This window comes from Pelmatolapia mariae, linkage group LG9 (genome assembly GCF_036321145.2).
Source record: "Pelmatolapia mariae isolate MD_Pm_ZW linkage group LG9, Pm_UMD_F_2, whole genome shotgun sequence".
Lineage (NCBI taxonomy): Eukaryota > Metazoa > Chordata > Actinopteri > Cichliformes > Cichlidae > Pelmatolapia > Pelmatolapia mariae.
This window is the reverse complement of record NC_086235.1, coordinates 12,309,365-12,332,336: the sequence shown is the minus strand read 5'-3', so window position 1 is coordinate 12,332,336 and position 22,972 is coordinate 12,309,365. Positions and strand designations below refer to the sequence as shown.

Genomic DNA, 22,972 nt, shown 5'->3' with positions numbered 1-22,972 from the left:
GAGATAGATTTGATGGGTTGAAACACATTTTTGGGGGGGTGGGCATGAGTCTGTACTGTGCAAGTTGGAAGCTGTGGCAGTGTGTGCCTGTCTAATCTTTTTTTAGGAAGTCATCTTAATTAAAGGGTAAATCTAAACAGATGTGGGCTGTTATATGTGAGGGATGTTTGCAATTCATGTGGCGTTAAGCTTCTCCTTGAGGACTCGAGAACTTGAGAGGTAGTTGGGCTGTGGTGAGTGGATGAGTTAGTCTGTGTTTGGCAGAAATCCCAACATGCTGAGCTTGTTGAATACACAGAGGGAGGTGTTCTGTATCCTGTGACTACTCACAAAATCAAATTAGATGACAGATTCCGGGTCTGTTGTATAAAATGAGTCTCCTCGAGCTGGCACAGCAAAAAAAAAAAAAGTGTGTCTTAGAGGCCAGTCAGCATCGCAAAGAAACTGTTTTGACTGCCTTTAGATGTTTTACCTTCTTGAAATTTAAAGTGTGTAATCATTTACTTTAGCGGGTGTAAAAGTGGCTCTTTTCTTCATTTCAAGACATTCAAAGTTGTTTAGTTTAAACAGATACATCGATAATTAATTTAAAGCTCTTTTAATAATCAAGCAATCATTTAATTCACGTCTTATGTAAAAAAAAGCCAAACATTGATCAGGTACAGCATCTCAGATGTGAGTGAGTATATAAGAAAGTAATAAACAAGACAGTGAGTGTCCTTAGGATTTGGATGACTGCTGAGATGACAGCAGACAATTTGAAGAGGTCCCTTTGGGCTCCTCGAAATTATACATCATTATTCTGTTAAAACAGGAAACCAACAGGCAGATGAGTCAGTAATAGAATTAATTAGCTTGATGTGTGATTTAATTGAGCTCCAGGCTTAAAATGCAAGTTTATTCTGTCTTAAAGGCGGTGACTCGTCTCATCTCTGTGTTTGCAGCTTGCATTTTGCAAGAAAACAGTATATTTTTGTTGTTTAATAGGAAAGCAAATAAGCGTCTCTTGTCACCTGTCACCTGAAACACAGAGGGTATAAACTAATATGGAAGATTGGGACCGCGGGAAATCTCACTGAGTGATATCAGAGAAACGAATCTTCCCATTTTATGCTCTATGAAAACCTGTCTCCTTGAAAATATGCCTGGGTCTTCTGCGCCGTGGTCCACATGAGGGCACTCTTGCTCTCTGCAAAGCGGCTCTGTAACCCAAATGGAGGCAAAGATTAAAAACAAAACAAACAACAACAAAAAAAAACAACTATTAGATATACTAGAACCTGATCTATGTGCCAAGTCAAGCACCGCAAGTTTTCACCGCAAAACCTGCACTTTAATGTGTTAAGGTTGCTTTGTGTCGTTCGCAGCTGTTTTGCACACCACCTGGTGTCTGCGAATACTTGTAAGGCAAAGCCCCATCACTCCCTGGACGTTTATCAGCCGTCACCTTCTTTTCTACCACAAGGGAGGGAAAGAGAAGCGGGATATCAACCAGCCGAGGCTGGCTTCTCCCCTTTTTTCGGGTCCGTCCGGGGTGCTCGATTCAGCCTCCTTGTATTTGCATCAGTTCGGGATCAAGTTGGGAAAGTGTGGGAACTGCGTTGCTGCAGGATCGTTGAGACCCGACCGGCGAGCCTGAAAGTACGTGCCATGCATCCTGAACACAGAGTGATATTTTTTTTTCTTTCTTTCAACTGAACCAGAGCGTCATGTAATCGAATCACTGCAGCCATAGCGGATCGACCTGCTCGAACTTTTTGTATATGTTTGTCCGCGCGCGCGCATTTATTGATTGAGAGAAGAGCCAAGTTATCCCTTCTTTATTTTATGACAAGCAGTCGACATGGCGTCACTGTATCAGAGATTCACCGGCAAGATCAACACGAACAAATCCTTCCCCAACCCTCCAGAGGCGAGCCACCTCCTCGGACAAAGTGTGGAAGGGGAGAGTGCGGCGCAGAGCCAACGAACCCGGTTTCAGCAGCACCGCCGGCGCTGCGAGGACGAGGATGTAAGAAACTTGAACTGTAGTCACCTTTACTTGTCCGAATGCATTTTCTGACCACTTTCAGATAGTTACAGTGCCCTCTAAGACACACTAAGCGAGTTGGATATTGGCGTAATATATGGAATTTTGGCGCTAATAAATCTCCCAGTCTGTTTAATGCCCTTCTGCTTGCTCTCCCCTTTTAAAGGCAGACTTGTCAAACTTACGTCATCCCCTCAATGGTTGGCTTATCTGTCAATAAATGACGCATCACTTACGTCTCTTGAAAAGCAACGTGCGTTCTCTGGCGCCTTCTGGTAACTTTATAAATCTTACAAATGGCTTCTTAGTGCTTTGACACCTCCGTTAGAGGTTGTCGAGTGTTGCTTATTTGTCTAGGGATACTGTAAACCAAGTGTGCCTTACAATTAGATTGGAACTAATGTTTAAATCGTGATTTACAACAACACCCCCGCCCCCCAATCCTCCATGCTGATTGGTTTTATTGGGATCTGCGCTAATCATTATGTGTCTCCTAGCCGTTCTTCCTCCCTTCTCCAAACATGTTCGCATTTTTTTTTTTGTTGTCGTTAAAAATCTTCAGTTCTGAAACTATATTTGTTTACCTAAGCTTATTTATTTGTGGGAGTGGTTTTTAAAGACTCGTTTAGGTCGTCCAGGTTCTTTAAAATCTACTTTTGACCATTTATAGCGCCTCTCTGAGCCTGACGTGATGCCAAACATGAAAGTGGTGCTGTCCATGGTGCTGAAACTTGACCTTCCACTCGCTGCTGCCGCTCTCCGCAGTGCTGAGGGAATAAATCCACAGAGCAGGTTTAATGGGGCCACTTAGGTTTGTTTGTCTTAGATTTATTTGTATTAAACACATTTTAAAAAAAAGTCTTTACACTTACAATTATAAATTTAACTGAGGTGGACCACATCACCGTTAAACAGATACAAAACATATAGTATGAAAATTATTCACAAATTTTAGAAACATAAAGAAACATTTGATATTATTTTTCTTGATTTAAAAATATAATTGTTTTCACATGAAACAAGTAAATAAAATGAACAAACAGGGGCACAAATATACTGCAAGTGGGTCAGTTTATTTTAAAAAAAATAAAGTTTTGTAAAACAAATATCCCCATTTAATAAAGGAGCTGATCTACTGTCACAAAAGGATGTGGTTGAAAAGTGGCACTTTATTGCTAATTTTCTAAACCATGTATTTGTCTTATACCCCTTTAGAATAAGAATTAAAATAAAGCAGCTGCGGTCAGGTGGCAAAAGTAAAGCTGTTCATGGAGAATCCACAATTTGTCAAAAAGCAATTTGCCAAAATGAAAATGAATCTATTAAAAGACAAAGAAGGACATACTTTAGTCTAGAGTTGTGAAAGGTTTGACGATCTTCAGACTTTGAAATCAAGGTTAGTCCAGATTTTGAAGTCAAATCTTATGTTTGCTTTAATGGCTGAAATCTTGACAACATTGTTTTGTTTTGATTTTTAGTTAAACTGAAAATGCAAAAATGTTTTCACTTTCTTTTAGTGATACTTTCTTGCCTGACAAATTTCTAGTTATTTCCCCTGTCTAACTGTATGTCAACTGCAGGATACAACCTATACACCATTATAAGCCCAATTTGGAATATGGCTGCATCAGAGTTAGTGGTGCTATAAGATAGTTTAAAAAAACAGAACTTTTCTGTTTTCTTTTCTTTCAACAAATCTGTCTGGCCTGTGTAGTCACCTCTCAACTCTGGTATTTGAAATGAAATTAACTTAATCAATGTTGAGGTGGTAAAACATGCAAGGTGGTAAAATTTATTTATTTATTTCTACTCTAAGGTGACAATAAAGAAGCATGCCTTTAATCCCCATGTATTTGAGATATGGCTAACTTTGAAGATGGAGAGATTTGGTCTGTTAAACAATGAAACCAACTAAGTGCCTGTTAGGTTTTGGTATATTTAGTTTTGGAACTTTCACAGTGAAATTATACATACGCATATACAGATTGGTGACAAAGAGTATAAGTTGTGTTAGTAAGGTGCTGGGTCGTGACGTGCCACCAGAACAGCTTCATTGCCCCTCAGCATTGATTCTAAAAGTCTCTGAAAGTACTAGAGAGAAACTCATTCGGTGTTTTGAAGTTGCCGAATAAGTTGGTACCAATCTGCATATGATCCATGTCGTGTTCATGCTGATCAAGTCATTTAGTGACCCCTTATTTCCTCTGCATAGAGAGAGATACTGTCATCCTGGGTAAGATCACTTCACTCAGGGCAGAAATATTTATTATAGGTGATTACTCAGAATGCCCAGCTAACCTTCCCACTACAATATAGAGCCACTGGTTCCAGATCCACTTTATGCAGGGGTCTGGACCAAGCATTTTTTTTTTTTTTGGTGTGTTTCTATTGTTTTTCAATTTTATCCTGCTAACTGTCTTGCTGCAGACTCTAATGTTGTAGAGGTGCAGGAGGTAAAACGGTGGTTGAGCTTTGCATGAATATAACATGAGGTTGATTTATTGACTGGTGGTCATGTCTTTATGTTTGTTGGTGCAGGGAACTCGAACATGATCTGAAATCAATATAAACAGTGATGTATAGTCCATATATATCCACCTGAGAGCATGCTGTGTGATACTGCAGAAGAAAGAATTCTGAATGCAGGCCTGTTGAGTGATCGTGGCAGGGGGGAAAAACACAGTGTTTTCACTGGTTCAGTTTTTAAGTGCTCTTACTATTTAAACTCATATCTAAACAGTACTCTTATATTGCTTCTGACTAGAGCACATTTTGAATGTCAGTCCAAGCTTTGGCGTCTCTCCAGCTGTGTGGCCTTAATAAGTGAGTCTGGTGGAGGTGACATTTACATCATGCTGTGTGGATGAGAACTAAAGCCCACTGGGATGAAGAGCTCATCCAGTGACTCGGGCTCCCCACAGCGCCACCACACAGCTCAGCCCTGCCACTTCAAAACTTTACCCAGCATTTTCTCCTCCTCTGCTGCTCCACCCTTACACTGCACTTTCTGTGTGACTCTTTTTATACTGGCTTAAATTTGAGCCCAGTACCTACGAGGGGAGCCTTGCATTGTGGAATTTGCATGTTCTTCTCATGCTTGTGTGGCTTCTTTCCTGTGTACTTTCATTTCTTCCCACAGTCCAAAGACAGACTGGCAACCTGTCCATGCTGTACCCCACGTTTCACACTATGACAGCCAGATTATGCTCCAACCTCACTGTTCATCCTGAATTGGATGTCACATAAATCCACTGGATTGAAATAAACAAGGCACTTTAAAAGTAGCATCCAATAAATCAAGCACCATATCCAGTGCAGTGTTTTAGAGCGAATATATTTTTTTGTCTTCCGCCACTATGATGAGAGAATGTTTAGCTACTATGGTATTATAATGTGAGAAGATATAGTTTTAGCCCTCGTACATGCTGCATGATAGATTATAGATAGGCAGATACTGTATAAATGAGACACGCTAGATTTATCACAGAATTAGTTCATAGTTGTGGTACTACAGCCACTAATTAGTACCAACAGAATTATTGAATCACAATATTATCATATTAGATTGCTTATATAAACTCCTAGTTGTATAATAAGTTGCTGATCAATGTTTGTTCTCACTATGAGGACTCCATACAGAGGAATTAGTCTCCCTCACAGAGACAATGCATTTAAACAACTCATTATCGCTTTTGTTTGGCATGAGCTTGACTTATTCTCTACTGTGGGCTAAATCCTTCTCTGTCAATATATTTGATAGTGATCTTAGTCTGAAATCCCCTCTGATAATGATTGCAGGCTGGTGGAACAACTCATTACAATCTAATCAAACATGTTTGGGGGTTTTTTTCTCCTCCCAAAGCTTTCTCTATGCAAGCCTATGCTATCTGCAATATGCTCTCGGGATATAGACGGGAGATCAGTTTTAATGTTGAACTTCAATTGTCATCTGCTAATACTTAGCAGATCTCAACTATGGAAAAGCAGAAATATGAAAAGTTCAATCTTCCAGTATTGTGTAGCCTTTCACCCTCTCTTAGTCCAGTGGAAGCCTGATTACATGCAAAGCCTTTGGGTTCCCACTTGATCCTATTTCAGCCTCATTAATTAGATATGTCCTCCAATGGCATTTAAACCTGCAAAAAGTAGAAATGGATCTTTGTTTTTTCTATCAAAGTCTCATCCCTGTGGTGTGATTTTGTTTTTTTCCTCAGCAGGCCCCATTACACGAGTAAACACCTCGTCTTTGTTTGTCCGTGTCCACTACAATCAGCACAATCGTAACGAGACTCGAGAGAGATCTGGCGAAGATTCAGACCTCTAGCAAACCGAGACATGCGGGCGTTTTTGTGTGATATATGTGTGAGTGTTGGGAGGCACACAGTCCCACAGTTCTACTTTTTTTACCCTCTCCTAACTCATCTCACTTGTTCTGCCTTCTAATGGCTTTGTGCCTGCACTTTGCATTAAGAGGGATGAGGAGGGGGGAGAAGGGATAAATCCACAACTGCACATTAACGCACACACACACCAGTTCTCTCCCCCTTTCTTTATCTCTCTGTAAAACACACACACACGCACATGCGGACAAAATGAGGATATTTTTCAGGGTATGGATTATGAGACAGCCGAGCCCTGAAATGCCCTTTTAATAAGCTGGCCAATATCAGATTTCATTTTTACGATAACACGAATAATAATGATAAAAAACAGTAAAAAATGAAGCAGTAAATATACTCTGTATTAAAGAATGTGCTTTTTATATCTTTTTTTTTCACTGTGTCAGCAGATGCGGAGGTTACTTTGGAGTATAATAGTTCTCTAAATAAGTCATGGGAATCATTTTTCCCTCACACTGGGCAAACAGATTCAGTTTATGTTTTACACTCCCATTCTCATAATTGTAATCTTTTCTATATTGCTTTGAATTCAGCATATTCATGACTGTGATTAGGCTTCTCTCATGTTATCTAAATCCCTTGCTACTATGTTAAATCCTGCAGCATATCATATTTTTGACTATCTTCATACTCTGACAATACTGTTTACTGTATATTAAATGATGAAATTGAACAAACAAAACCTTGTGTCCGATTTGGTTAGGTATATATTTCACAAGGTACATTTGTGTAGGTCATGGTATATTAATAGAAGCAGCATGAATGCTTATTTGATAAAGCTCACTTGGACCAGTACTCAGTTATTGATAATCTATTTGATATTGTTCTGTACCTGGCAAGTGCAGAGCACCACTGTTTTCAGATTAACCACTTATCCACAAATTCTATACTTGGGGTCACAGCTTTGTTTAACCTCCTAGGGCCTGCCGTCCACATATGTGGACATCACATTTTTGGTTATTTTGACCAAAATACTCAATTTTGCTCTACATGGGCTGATATCCACTTACGAGGACATTATACTGCTACTGTTCTATCAAAATTTTAAATGAATATCCTCATTTGTGTCTCATATTTGTCTTAAAAACAAAAATAAGGTAAAAAAAAAATCTGGAAATTCTTTGTTTTTACATTCATCGGGCCCCAATATGCCCAAATATCAAAGAGAAATTAGAAATGCATGTCGTGGAAGAGTTCGGGCCTTAGGAGGTTAATGATCTAATTTGGGCCAGTTTTTAGCTGTTTTAAATATGGCCTCGCATTTGACTATAGCATGCTTTGGTATACAGAGGAATCCATGGTCGATTTAATGACTCTTGTGCTGTGGCTGCAAAATAAGTCAAAATCATCACCTCTCCACCACTGTGCTTGGAAGTTGATATGAAGTGTTGAGTTGATATTCTTTGTTTGGTTTTCACCAAATCTCCCACGATGCATTATGTCTGTTTTGTCTGTCCAAAGGACATTGTTACAAGGTTCTTGTGGTTTGTCCCCATGTAATTTGCAAACCTTAGCCATGCTCTCATGTCCTTTTTAAAAAGAAGAGGCTTTCTACTGGCAACCTTTCCAAACAAGACATACTTGTTCAGTCTTGTACTGTCATGAACCTTAGCATTTAACATGCTAACTGAGGTTTGTAGAGTCTGAGGTCTTGTTCTTCAATTTCTTGCAGTTTCTGCGAGTTTGCATGATGAGATCTTAGGTTGAATTTGGGACAACTTGCTGAGAAGACTGGCATTGTGGTTAACACATATTTCAATGTTCCAGACCAGCAAACTGCCAAAACGTCTGCCTCTATAGAGAGAGTCAAGCTTGCATTTGATTAGCATTGTACCCCTACAGAGCGAAATGGTAACGTGAACATCAGATATAGCATAAAGGACAGATGTAGCTTGTCAGTCACCAGCCATTAGCCAATGAGCATACCCTGGATAAGCCTCCATTCTGAAATTTAGAAAGGAAAAGTATCCAGTATGACCAAAATTTACAAAACATATTTAATATGTTATTTAGTAAGACCCCACGTGAGTGATTTCAAGAAAGTGATTATAAAGATCAAGCCTGTCAAGGCTTCTTAATTCTCTTTTTTGCAACCACAAAGATCACAACCTGGTGGCTCTTACAAGAATGTAGGAGCCTCTCTGGAACATAACTTATTTTCAGTTTCTAGTTGTAACATGAAGTAAACGGCAATGCTCTGCACTGTGGTTAATTTGATAAAGAGAACAGTACATGTAAGTAGCTATGGCCAAGTAGTAACCTCTTAAATGTATGCATATAAAGGTAGCAACTGTCTTGTATTCCCAGAGAACTGGTCTTAATTAGTTTAGAATAATGAACTACGGCTAGTCTCATTCCGTCTCATTACAGAAACAGTGTTTGGCAGAGTTCGCCTTCTCTTGTGTTGATTAGTTAACAGTCAGTGAATGATCAATAATGGCACTTGAAGGATAGAGTCATCAGTCTACACACTCGATTCATGGTGGCATCTGGAGATCTTTGTGCGTGTGTGCATTTGTAATGCGACTGAGTGAGAATGTTTACAGTTTCTGAGTGCTTTTTAGATTCCTGCAGTATATCCTCGCAAAGACAAATGATAGAATGAAAGATGAGGAAACACCTGTCACAAATCCTTGTCCAGTCAGAAAAAAGCAGATTTAATTGTTCCTGCTTGTCTACAGTCAGCAATTGCTTTTCTTGATTACTGTCAAGTCTAAATATCAGTGACAAGCCCCTTTGACCTCCAGCTCTGTTTCCTCATCTAGCTAATTTCTCTTTCATCAGCAAGTCCTCAAACACTTATTGTTGAGCAAACATGACAGAAGCATGTGCACCATTTTCCCCAAAGATAAATTATGCAGCCAGCAGACTGGAAAATGGTAGTATGGCTTATTTATTGTTCAGAAGCCCTTGATAAGCAATCAGGTACACATTATAGTGGTGGCTGTGGGGGTGTATTTGTTGTCATTCTTCAGGAAACATAATAGATTGTATATAAAAGATGGACTTAGCCACCCTGATGTCACCCTTAATATTGTGTGTGTGTGTGTGTGTGTGTGTGTGTGTGTGTGTGTGTGTGTGTGTGTGTGTCTGTCTGTCTGTCTGTCTGTCTGTCTGTCTGTGTCATGGACAAGAGTGAGGAGGCTAAATTATCAGCTAACATTAGCATGCTTAGTGATTAGTAATGGTCATGCATATACTGTGTATGCATTACACAGACAGCTAATTTGTTATTTGTGCTAACATACAGATAAAATTGTAGACCTTCGCTGGAAAACTACAGTAGATACTTGGATATGCTGTTAATGCTGTTAGTCTTCCAATAATTGCATTAAAAATTGGTGATCCTTAGTAGATAGTCTGGGTATATACTCCATGTAGTATCCACCTATCACCTGCCTAACAACGCAAACAAAAGAACTTAAACTAGTGAGTGATGTAAAATTCACAACAGTTTTGCAGTCATGTTGAAAAAGTAAGTGCACCCCATTATTTCAGTAGATTATAAAAGCACCATTAGCAGCAGTAACATGAATTAATTAGTTTCTGTATGACTTCATCAGTCTTTTACACCAGTGGGGAGGCGCTTCAGGATGTTTTTCTTTGCAATGTTGGTTCAGTTCTTTCAGGTTGTCAGACATTTGTTGTACAGCTCTCTTAATGCTGCATCTGGATGAGGTCTGGGCTTTGACCTGGGTCATTGCAACACCATGATTCTTTTCTTTTTCAGTAATTCTGTTTTAGATTTGTTGCTCTTATAGGGATCATTGTCCTGTTAAATGACCCATGTTCAGCCAAGCTTTCACTGTCAGATAGATGGCTTCACGTTTGACACTAGAATACTTTGATATACAGAGAAGTTCATGGTTGAGTGATTGAATGCAGGTCCTGTGGCTGTAAAATCACACAAAATCATCACCCCTCCATTACCGTGCTTGACAGTTGATATGAGGTGTCTGTGCTGATATGCTGTGTTTGGTTATCACTGTGCATTATAGTCAAAGATCTCAACTTTGGTCTTGTCTGTCCAAAAAAAACATTGTTCCAGAAGTCTTGTGGTTTGTTCAGATGCAAGTTTCCAAACCTAAGCCGTGCTGCCATTTTTTTTTTTTTCAGAGCGAAGAGGCTTTCGGTCCTTATCAGTTAATCAAGTGCATTTGATTAGGATGTTCCTTAGATCCTTTTGAATCCCCATTAGAAAGAAATGCAGTTTAATTTTCAGTCTTATAGGTTACGGCTTGTGCATAAGCGAACATGGTGGGCAGCTTAAAATTGGAAGTAAACCTTTATGAACTGCTATACATAAACACTGGTATATACATTTGTGCATATGTATAATTTATAGCAAAGCACACAAATAATTATGCGAACAGGTAAAATGTAAGAAAAAGCAGAAAAGCTGAATCCCTCAGCTTTCTCTTTAAACCTCTAACAGAGATTAAACATGCACAGAGGAAGGGCAACAACATGAGATAATCCTGTACAACTCACTGAAGGGCAAAATAATGTCAGAATCAAATTTGTCCTTTTTGAAAGCTAAGCTGCTGCCCAAAAATAATAGCAATCCTTGAACCATGGAAAAAAAAATCTGCTGTCTTCCCTATCACTGTTAGGCTTTTGTCACATCTGTCCGAAGCTGTATTTTGGGGGGAATAGAGAAGCTACCGCTCAGTAAACAGAGTATAGATGACTCTAAAAAGGGCTGTTCATCAATAGCAAGGTGGCACCATGTGTCTCACTGTTGACGTCTGCAACTCTCCAGCTGGTGCTGCATTTCTCTTTGTGTTGCCCCTGCTTGTCTGGCAGCTAGCTGACGATAACAGATGGTGGGCATTACTAAATTACTGACTTCATCTCAGCGTAAAATGAATTCATATCCGGCCTCTTCACGAGGCATTTTCACTGTGGGGAGAGACAGGCACAAGGGTGAGGAGGAGGAGGAAAAAGACAGGGAGGCATTCAACAAAATGTTTCTCCACTGGGCTTCAAGCAGAACTCCTTCCCGCCCTATCCATCTCTCTGACACATACACAAAGCTCTGCACAAATACACACACAAACACACAAGCACAGGGCTTAGGAGCTGCGTTGCGTTTCACTTTTATGGGTCAGAAAACTGGAGTGCTGATTTAGTCATTATTTATGACTGGACACAGTATTTCTAAGATTAGGGAGGAAACAGCAGAGAGGCACATAGCTCTACAGCAATCTGCAAACAGCAAGCATGTTAACGAGTGACTGATCTTGGACATCAAACTCATCTCCATGTGGGACTTTGCTGTTATATGATGCCATTTGTCCACTCTTATTTGCTTAGAAGTTTGCTCCCAGAAGTGTTTGCACCACACGTCTATATTTAGCCGAACGTGTTTACCTCTGCAGGTTTGGTTCAGCGTTTAGATGTGGTCCTAATGTGTATTGATGTGTCTGTTTCATGTGATTTAATCCAAAATACCATAAGTTACAGGACACTGTGAATCAACGCAATCTGTAGAGCATATTTTTATATCATTTTCTTTTAGTGTCAGCTTCTTTAGCACACCATGAGGTAAATGATAAGAGCGTCTATGGATCTGAATGTGTCAGTGTCTCTCTGCCTTTGAGCTTTGTAAAGAAAAGGTAAGATGAAGTTGAAGTACCACTGATGCACCACTAGAGGCTGTCCTGTTCCTATCTAGGAATGAGGTGCAATATCTTAGGCAAAGGCTGAAATGTGTATTGTTCTGAAAGCGGGCTCTGCAGGGACTGAAGGCCAGTTATACAAAGTGAGGTTAAATCAATGATACCGAGGATGAAGGATGATGAAAAGAAAGTATAGAGACAGAGGGACAGAGAGAGGAATGCAGAGCCACAGACAAGATAAAGCATTTTGCCTTAAAGGCAAAGAGGCCAAAAGAGAAAGACTTGATCAGAACCAGAGGTGGATAATTGACAAGTATGTTATGTAATAAAAGATGAATAGCGTTCCCAGGAGACAATGTAGGGAGCATATGACCCGGCCTACTCAAGAGATGCCTGATAAGTACAGCTGAACTGACAGACTCTCTACTTTTTGATGATTGGTTCTGTTTAAGGTTTACTGTTACTGCTAATGTTTGCTCTCATCATTGTGCAAAAGCTATGGCAACTTGGCCCTTTTTAAAAACTTTTTCATTCACTGCTGATATTCAGGTTTATATTCATCAAACGTGTGTTTTGTGTGTGTCAGTCCCTTAACATTTTACATCTGTGTTATGCTGATTGCATAACAAAATTGCTTAACCCACTTAGTCACAGAGTGGCAGGAGCCAATCCCAGCTGACACAGGGTGACAGTCTGAGGCAATAGGATGCATTTTCCTGTTTGCTGTTTGCTATAAATCCACACCACAGTTAGGTGTTAGCATCAACAGCCTTCTTAAATCTTCACTTTAATCCAATTACATGTCCGTGAAATTTTTATTTTAAAAAGTAAAAACAACTACAGGTTCTTGGCTATAAATTTCTGATGGTACCCAGTCATATACAAAGTCTTAAGGCCAATGTGTGACCCACCTGCCACTGGGACCCAAACACCAGTACATTTCAGAAAAAATGTTAAATCATAAATGTTAACTCAATTTTTACATAAATATATTTATACAAATATGTAACTGTAATTACTTTTGAGTAATTTGAAGCAGAATTTCTGTTATTACTGCAGCCCATCTGCATTGCCTTCCCAGCCCACCAGGGGGCTCCGCTCCAAATTTTGGAATCACTGCTTTAACCTATTTGTCATTGAGCTTAAAGAAACCTAAAATCTTCCAGAATTCCAGCAGACATGAAAAAAATGATTATGCAGAAATCTACACTGAGAGGTAAATGGACTAGTACTATTATTGATACTATTTTAGCTTTCTGCTCAGTTTCAACACTCAAAGCACTTTTTGCTAGAAGTCATGTTCACCTAATCTCACACTCATATTCACACAAAGCTTTTATCCATACCTAATATTTTTTATTTAACATTTACACACATACACAATCCAATGATTGCATCAGAGGCAAGTCATTGGCCAAGGATTCTTTGAGATGTGGACAGGTAGAGTAGGGATCCATCCACCAACCTTCTGATTAGTAGCTGAGTCGCTTGAAATTTTTACGGATTGCACGGTGAGGAACTGACTTTAAAATTATCATTTTTTTAAACATAAGATGGCTTTGTTTATCTAGCATGGAAAGGGAATAAATGACTTAAATGTTTATCCCATTGGCTACTAACCATATCTTTTCCTTTATCCACACATCTCTGTTGTTGACATCTTTGACTTTACAGTGCTGCAAAGCCATAGACAGTATAAAAATAGCTATAGCTTTAGCTAATGAGCCCATCGTGGATAATCTTTCTTTATGGCCATTAAAAAGAAGCTAGCTTTAAGGCTTTAACCTGAAAATATGCTCATCTTTTATGTCTATGCTTGTAACTAGAGTAATGTTGCTGAAAGGTATTCTGGGACATGTGTGATAGGAAGTGAATAAAATTCAACTGATTAACCACTGGCAGTAGATAAAAATGGATTATTTTGATAAGTGCATTTTTATGTTCGTGACAAGCTGTTTATTTTCAAATAAGCAAAAATGCCAGCACTTATCTGGCTTTAGCTTCTGAGATGTTTCCTTATCAAATATGATGGCATTGGATTAAGGTTCATCACATATGCATAACAGATGCACACACAAAATCATTGGCAGAATAATGAATAATAAAATTGTGGTTGGTTGCAGATTGATATCAGCAAAGCAAAATGATACTAAAGTGCTTTGGAAATTCTAACTGGATGCTGAGGTCTCATACTATGAAAAGAGGCGTTGGTTGTTTAATGTTATAGGTTTTGAGACCTGAGTAATCACATTTCACAATCATATAACTCATCTGTCTGGATGTCTTTCTGCAACATGACACTGATGAGCTGCAGAATCTAGTTTACAGCACTGGTTTATGCTTAGTGTGTGTTGAGATGAAGGTAATAAGGTGGCAAATTGTCAGTAAATGCCTAGTTTGTTAGTTAACATTTTTAAAAAAGCTGATAATAACACAACCCTGCATCAAGAAGATGAAATTATTTTCCAGATAGCAAGGCTGGTTTTTGAGCTGTCAATAAAAAGCCTCAACATTATGCTCACAACCAATTGCACCCAAAAGACCTTCCCAATAGACAAAGCCGTCATCCATTTCAAAGAATGGAATGGGTCCTTTCTCATGATGCCTATAAAAAGAAAAGTTGGTCTCAGCAGGTTTTTCTCAGTGAGCCTAGATCCAAGCAACTCAGCCGCTTCCTTTGGCAGATCCAAATCTTATACTGAGTCATTTAACTCTAGCTGAGTGAATAAGTGGCTGACAGATGAGGTACTAGAAGAAGGATCTTCAAAATCCCCATCATTAGAATGGTGTGCATGTGGAAACAAAACGTCATCAGACTCTTTTCTACCATCCCCTAATTTACTTAAGCTGAATATGATATACTGTAGGTCTTACTGCTGATGACAGATTAGGGTAATCGATCATTTATTTTTGGAACTGTATCCATAAATATTGACTCAACAGAAGTAGCATTCATAAAAGGGTTTCTGTGCCTCCTTCTGTACTACTGTTAGCTCCTTTTCTTTTCCCTTAAATCATGTTTACAGTTGCCTCTTGTGAGAAAAAATGTGACGCGATAGAACAAAACAGGTGCTATTTTTGAAATCAACCACTCAAAATTAGTAAAGAGTTAGAATTAGTGTTAGATGTCATACAGCAAATGTGATGCAGGGCGGTTTAATCAGCACATAAACAGACCATTACTGCAGAAGACACACCATAGAGGGGCTGAGTTTCTTTGTAATGACTGGTGACAGGAACACAGGTTTACACATCAACACAACACAACCACCCACAACTCAAAGCATGCCTCTGTGCTGCTGTTATTCCTGCACATTCCACGGAAAAAAGAAGAAAAAAAAACTTGTTTCTGTTGTCTCTTCTAAACTTTGCTTTTTCAGTTGGATCCACTCTGCAAGATGTTTCCGGCTGAAGCGCTTTTAACCACCCCAACCATAAGCACTGAAATCTCACGGGGTGCTCTGACATATTGTTCTTTGATGTAAAAAAACAAACAAAAAAAAAACGTGAAGAAGGGCTGCAGTTTATCTCTGTTCAGAGGTGGGTTGGGAATAGGAAATGACATGTCTCTGATTGTTGGGTTGCTCCGAGTTGAACATGGCAGCTCTGCGTTCATCTGTGAGAGGGAAGAGCGATTGTGCATTATTAATGCGGGCCGTCTGAAGAGACAAAATGTTGAGATTATATACAGACAGGGAACGATTTAAACTGTCACTGATGAGGGCGCAAGACGTCGTGAAAAGGGTTGTATGCTGCACAGTTATTTCCATATGATCCAAATTTTGCAGTTCAAATTCCCTTATTTGAATTTTCATATAGTTATCTTTCCCTCTGAGATGAGCAGGACTGTTGCAGTCAGCTTTGTGCCCCCTGCCTTTCTATTTTTATGGATTCATTTTTGTTATCAAGGACAAATTTTAGCTGTCATAATCAACCAATTAAATTTGACTCACCTGGTGCATTTCATTCAGTACTTTAAGTAGATTTCTCAATATTTTGCACACATGCTCCTGAATCTGAAATAACGGCCAACACCCAGCGGTGAGAGCACTTGAGCTCAAAAATAATACTACCATCATTCAGTCAGATTTTAAAACAGCCTTTCTTCATGTTGTTTTCAAAATGATGGTCCACTGCAAAGAAAGAAAAAAAAGGAGGAAAAAGTCCCACTGACATGTAGTGTTAGTTAACAAACTAAGTTTCTGCTCATCCAGGTTATATTTGTCCTTTGATCCATTACAGTGCCAGGGTTGTTTCCAGGGTTCATCACAAACTGAAATTGCTTTCCTTTCCTTTCCACTGACCTGTTGAGATTTCCTGAATAGAACTGAGCCCCCAATCACCATCACACCTTCCTTTCTTCCTCCCCTGATCTATTTCCTTCTTTTCTTCTTCTCCCCGCTCGCCTTTTTGACCCGTTGTCCTGTTGAATGGCTTCGGCCAGCTGAAGCGTAACATTACATCAGCAACCTTGCCTCTTGTGTGAGACACGAGCTCAGGTCACGGCTGTGCAGACCGAGCTGAAATGAGTTGCATTGACTAGGATGTCTGTGTTTCAACCTTGTTATGCTCAGAAGCCGGGCTCTCAGTCTTCACCTGAAGGGCCTATTATCTTTATGGTTTAAAATCTTTTCAGTAGCCTCGCTATTTGTCTAAGAAGCATAATTACTTACTAGAAACACAAAGCTACACAGCTCCACATCCCTACAAATTAGTTTACCAGCAGACATCTAATGCCCAAGTAGAAAGCTGTATCCACCTAAGGTGAAGAAATAAGGTTGAGAAGTTTCCGATACTGAATTCATTTCCATTTTTCTTACCCACAAAGTTAGTAAGGTAAAGTGAAAGCTGGAGAGAAGGGAGCATAAACACTGTTACAACAGATTAAATATAAACAACACAAACAAGCTAAGACAACTGTGCGCATTACACAAGAGTATAAACAATATGCAGCATAAACAGGGAAGAGTTTCAAAACAAGTACGAACTGTGCTTGTTTTGGAGGCAGACATATTTATCAAGACTGCCATTGTACAGGTTTCCTAAACTGATTTAAATTTACCACATGTAATGGGCTCTGACTGCTGTCAAGTTTTATAAAGCAGGAAGCGGCAGTGAAATTTAGAAGTTTTAGTCATAACTCAGGAAAATGCCATACAGTTTGCTGATTTCTGCTCATAGATAATATAAAAAGTTTAATTGTGGCAAATTTCTGTAAACTTAAGCATTTTAGTTTGTTGGTTGCATAACTTAGACCACACATTGTATAAACTCTGACACACTTGTTTAAGGCTCTAGTTCTGGAAGTTAATTTCATCTTAAAATCTCGACTGATGTTTAAGAAAATCCTTTTATGAAGAGTTTAAAGTCATGACAATAAATATATATTTTTTACATCAAAAAAATGAAGAGGAATGGGGAGTATAAGACTGCGTGCATAATTGATTTAAATTGTGAAGGAACTGCTCATCCCATAACTAATTCAAAATCCCAGATTTCACAGCAAATGGCTTCCAAGTTTAGCCAATTTAATCCTTTTCATTATCATAGTGATAATGGTGGCCTAATGTTTAAGTCTTCCAACAAATTTGTTGCCGCCCCATCTTGAATATAGGGGCCAAGATGTGCATTGCTATTCCACCTATATCATTTACATTGATATATGTTCATTAATATGCACTGTGCTTTTTAAAGGAATACGTTCAAATTCAAGCCTAATCTTGTTTTACATATGTAGCTCGAGAGTGGCCGCATATGTAGTATGCCCTATAAGTTACTTTTAATTTAAAGATCACTAATAGCACCTTCAAACTATAAATGACAATTTAACATCAGTACATCAGTATGTATATTTTTTTATTATGTCTTTCTCCTCTTCCTCCCTCATTTCCACCTCTTCCTCCTTATCTCAAGCCTCATCTCTTGAATTGAACTTAGGGTTCTTACACATGAAAACCTTCATAAAAATGCTTATTTATTCCTGATATTGTAGCAATTACTTATTATCTGCAGATTGGACATTTTGGACAAGAGATTGGACTCTTCTGTCTCTTGACATTGACAATGAGTCAGCTAAACAAGAGGAACCGCTAGTTATAAGCTGACATTACACCAGCTGATGTTAGGCTTGAGTGTCCTACAAGTCACACTCTCCCTCCGATAAACATTTTGACATTCTCTCATTTTGTGTGAGTTTCTTCATTAAGTCCAACAATTTTAGATCCACTGCAAAGAAAGTTCCACTTACTTCAGCTAACGGAGGCTAACTACAGTTAACAGAGGCTAACTGCAGCAGAAACAGCAGCTCTTATGGTCAGAAAAGTTCAGGATATGCTCAGCAACTCACCTCAGAATCTCAAAATAAGTAAGAACGTATCCGATGTATCACTTCTGTCCGATGACAGAAGTGATACAGGAGTGAGTTTCATTTTTAAAGAATTATAAACTAAAAACACCTGAATGCATAGTTGTGCTCTTGGGCGGGTTTCCCCAAATACCCTCCTTTGTGGTTTGACAAATCAGAGAAGCTTGAAAAAAGATTTTAAAAACAAAGCATGTCGGTGGAGAAAATGCACCTAAATTTTATTCGATTTCGTCCAAATAAGAAAAGCACATCCTGTAATAGTGTTACTCATATAGGCACACAGACACACGGACACAATGATGTTGTATTTTGCTCACATTTTTCCCAGTCATAGATCTTGCATTTCTTTTTTATCAAAAATTGATTTTTTCCCCCCCCTAGGTTTCGCTTTCTCTCTCTTTCTCTCACTCACTTTGAAATCTATTAATATAACTTTATTTACACCTACTGGCACTCAGCTCATATCTGTGCTTACATGTGGCATGCAGACGGCAAGGACACACATTATGACTCACAGTCTGTAACAAATGACCTCAGCTCTTTTTATTTGTTTTGAATCCATACAGCCTTTACTGCACATTGTGAGGCCATGACTTTACTCATGATAAATTCACCTCCCTGTACGTGTGTGAAGAATTGCTCTCAGATATGAACCGAAGGTGATGGAAAAAATGCTGGTTTTTATTTTCAACCACGAATATTGCTTTTCTGTGGCTCCAGAGATGTATGGGCTTAAAGGGGAGCTGCCTGGGCAAAAAAAAATTGAATAAAAGAAGTAGAAATAATTTCCAGGAAGGATTCCCTGACGCTGTTTGTGAAAAGACTGATGCAGATAGATAGCTTATTACATAGCTTGATAAACTGTTCAAAACATGTTACGGAAGACTGTTCTGGTGGGAAACTTTGGATACTGGCTTTCATGTTGATATAACTTTGACACGTACCACTCACCTAAATATACTGCAGACGCCCACATGGAAACCACATTCCCTGCCTGTAGTGGCCTTCTGCAGCAAGACTGTGTCTCCTTCCTTCCTCCCCAAACTGCAAAATACAACACAGGTGTTGACCTGTCCTCTGAATTCTCCAGGTTCCAATCTGATCAAGTATGAAGGCTGTGGGTCTCAAAGGATCCAGTGCCAATTTCCCATCACCAGATGGCCATGTCCATGCACACCAGAGGTCAGAGCTGTTTTGGCAGAACAAGGAGGATGTCACATTAGGGTTGGGCGATATTTTACTTATTTACGTCAGTTGAACAACTGTGAATTCATCTTTTTTTAACTGACAGTGGCATTTGGCAGCTTTTAACATATCAGTAGAAGTTCCAACTTGTGTATAATAATTAGATTTTTTAATGGGACAGTACCGTCATCATGTTCTAGCCCATAAAAATAACAGATGATGTAGTAATTCACCCAGTGCACAGATCATTAAGGGGAGAGCCATTATCGGTACCGTTAATGATTGTGGTTGGCAACTGTATCTGACTTGTGGAACTACTTGGTTAGGTACATTACTAGAGTAAGCAGGTACGGACACCAACTTAAGCTAGTTTCTGGCACTTCCGACTAGGAATAATAATACCCTTTGGGAATAGGAACTTGAACCCTTTAAATGAGGATTTGGTCAAGACAAGACTGTACAGGCGTAGGTAGGATCTGACAATTCACTCAGCGCCATCATGCTCTTAGGTCACTTTAGGTTTCCTTTTTCCGTTTTGCTTTTTCATGTTTTTCTGTGTTTTTAGGAATGTTCCTAACTAAGTAAAGTGACCCATAACCATCTGTTTAATGGCCATAATGACAGCTGTTCAAGTTCTTTAAATTCTAAGGAAAGTGCTTCCTTGATTACCTCCTTTAGGAGAGGATAGTCTGGACCTCCCTTTGTGAAAGGAATTGTAATAATGCCATCCTACAGTTCCACAATGCCACAATCTGTTTTGAATTTTTAAGAGCGGCCTGTTAAACCAAAAGCTGTAATCAAATTGGCTTTTTGTTCAGATGTTGTCTCTCCAAGTCAAGATTAAGACACTCTGGAATATTAATGTTAGTAGTTGTATTGCCAGAGTTTCGGATCATCCTTCATTAATTATTACTTCAGATCAGCTGGGATCGACTCCAGCCGCCACACTCCTAAAGCTGGATAACTGAATAAGTAAATAAGTGATGGTGGCAAAAAGCTTTAGCAAGTAAAGCGAGTAAAGAAATTACACTGGATCCTGTCATTAGCATTAATATTTTTCACTCAATATGGTCATTTATATTACCTTCATTAAATAACATTAGAACACTCTGGAGTGAGGCAAGATTTTGGAGTCCATATTTAGGGCATAGTAGTTTCAATATGAAGGACACCTGCCTCCTGATTGTTAAGGAGTTTAGTGTAAGTGCAGTCTCTGCAAACTGCAGTGCCCTCTACCTAAGTTCTTATAGATTTTCCTTAACATCTTTCTTTGACCTCATGAAGTCTGCTGTTGAGGCCGAGGAAAAGTCATTAGGTACAGGAGGTGGGAGGTAATTTCCTGGACTATTCAGCTGTACCCTGTCTTTATCGGGTCTTCCTTGCTTTCCTTCTCGCCTACCACATTTGCTTCATTTGTGTTGCTTTGTTTTCTTATTTTGTTAATTAGTTAGTTTTCCTCCCACTAGCTTGTAGCAGTTTTTGTTGTACTGTTTAAAATCCTTTTATTTAACTTCCTGCTTTCAGTCCTTTCTTCATGTCAGCCATTGGTTGCTTTGTGACATATGTGACTTTTACACTCAGGGCTCATACTTATAACAGTCTGTGTTACAGCCTGTGTACAACTCCCCAAGTTTAGCTCAACACAATATGCAAACTAAACCAACAAAACACACAAAGAAGTCTGAAGGCTGATGTAGCTTTTTTTTTTTTTTGCCCAACAGGTTGTCCAACACCTGTTCACATATTTTGACACAGCAGCCTGACAGCTTTCTTGTCCATTTTCCTCTGAGACTGTCTTGAATGGACGTTGTTGGAGTGTATTTTGCTGTTACAAATGTTAGTCATGCAAGTTTAATCCTGTCAATAAATACATACTTATCACTGCTCTCTGGCACAGATAACATTTCTTTCCTCAAAGCAGCTCCTGCCCTCAAGGAAAATTGCAAGTTGATGGCCAGACTGTGGCATTTTTAATATTAGAAATTAACAAATGTAAACTCTTCTTTTCACATTGTGTGATTACATTTGAGCTCCAGGGTGACATTTTCCAAAATCAGGATGCATAAATGTTTCTTACAGTGCTTGTTAGCATCTGAGTCTAAAATGTTGGATATCGGAGCGTCCTTGAACACAGCACCAAGAAGAGTTGGCAGAATGGCTCCTTCTGGCAGGAGTATTACTAGACAAGTATAAGATAATCAAGGCAATAAAAAAGGCAGGATTAAATTTTCATACTAAATTAAATGCATGTCAATTTCAGTCTAGAATGTCTAAAATAATTATACAAAGGTGTGGTTTTGATAATGCTTGGCATTAATACAAAGCATATCCAAGGGATGGTGTAACTAAGGAATAACATTAGGCAGATAAGAGAGCTATTCTCTTGTGCTTTAAGGGTTTGGTTCTCTGCAAAGGTCAAATTAGTGGTGTGATATTGCATTTAAATCCTTTGCCATGGAGTCTTAAAATTAGACAGTTATTAACTAGTTATGGTGTCCTCTATGTGTGGTACAAGTGGTTTCAGGGGACTTCGATTTGTAAATGAGCTTTGTGCAGCCAGAGTCTGCAGGAGTTGGATCATTACACTGCTGACACTCCCATGTGACAGGCGTTTGGCTTGTGTCAGCACAATTTCTGAAGCAATGAATGAAAGCATGAAACACACAGGGACAAAGAGGCACATGTGCAACTTTCACATTTTTTTTTCATGCAAACCCACTTTGAAGCTTAAATCTCTCTGACCGCCACTGATCTCTGACAGGAAATAAAATGTAGACATTAATGACATTTTATGAGTGCTGCAGTGGTTGCATTCCTTCTTAAGCATCACTCTATTACTTCTTAAGCAACATCTAACAGGATGGTCGGGTAAACCACCTTACCACGTCTATACCAGTGGTTTTCTCCCCAAGAGCTACTAAGCCGAGCATTCACTTTACAGCGATGAGTCTTTCAAAAGTGTCACTTTCCTATTGTTTCCTATTCATTTCCCCTCCTCTTCCCCTCTCTGTTGCTCTATTCTTGCTCTGCCCCTCCCTGCCTGTCTTTCTGTGCCCTGTATCCTCTCTCTCTCTCTCACTAAAGCCCTATCTTTATTTTCCCTCTCCCTCATTCTCTCTTGTCAAACAGACAAGTAGAGGCCTCCCTAGTGTTCTCCCCACCATGCAGTAGTTTGTCTTTTTGGCTCCATCTAATCCATTAGTAATCCATTTCAGGGGCTGTCAGCCACATAGAAGCTGCAGAATGCAGCCTGCACGGTTTATCTGACACAGTTTGTCAGCCCTGCACTGACCGGTGAAGGCCTTGAATGGAGCTCCAGCAGCAGTTGGAAAAAGTCTGAAATATACACACTGCTGATGAATACTGTAATGTC

At 39.2% G+C, this 22,972-nt stretch overlaps 1 protein-coding gene across 4 annotated transcripts in view; it reads left to right on the top strand.

Annotated features, from left to right (window-relative positions):
• Window positions 1–22,972, top strand: part of LOC134634211 (dipeptidyl aminopeptidase-like protein 6) — a 240,528-nt gene that overhangs the window by 65,186 nt on the left and 152,370 nt on the right. Inside the window, exons 1-2 of one of the 4 annotated variants that reach the window (XM_063483271.1) lie at window positions 1,328–1,641; window positions 1,839–2,011. The exons of 2 other annotated variants lie outside the window; for them this stretch is intronic. In XM_063483271.1, coding sequence (XP_063339341.1) covers window positions 1,844–2,011 — 168 coding nt within the window. In that variant the 5' untranslated portion in view covers window positions 1,328–1,641; window positions 1,839–1,843. Of the gene's footprint in view, window positions 1–1,327; window positions 2,012–22,972 lie in introns of those variants that run through there. One more of the 4 variants, XM_063483270.1, reaches the window with a different exon arrangement.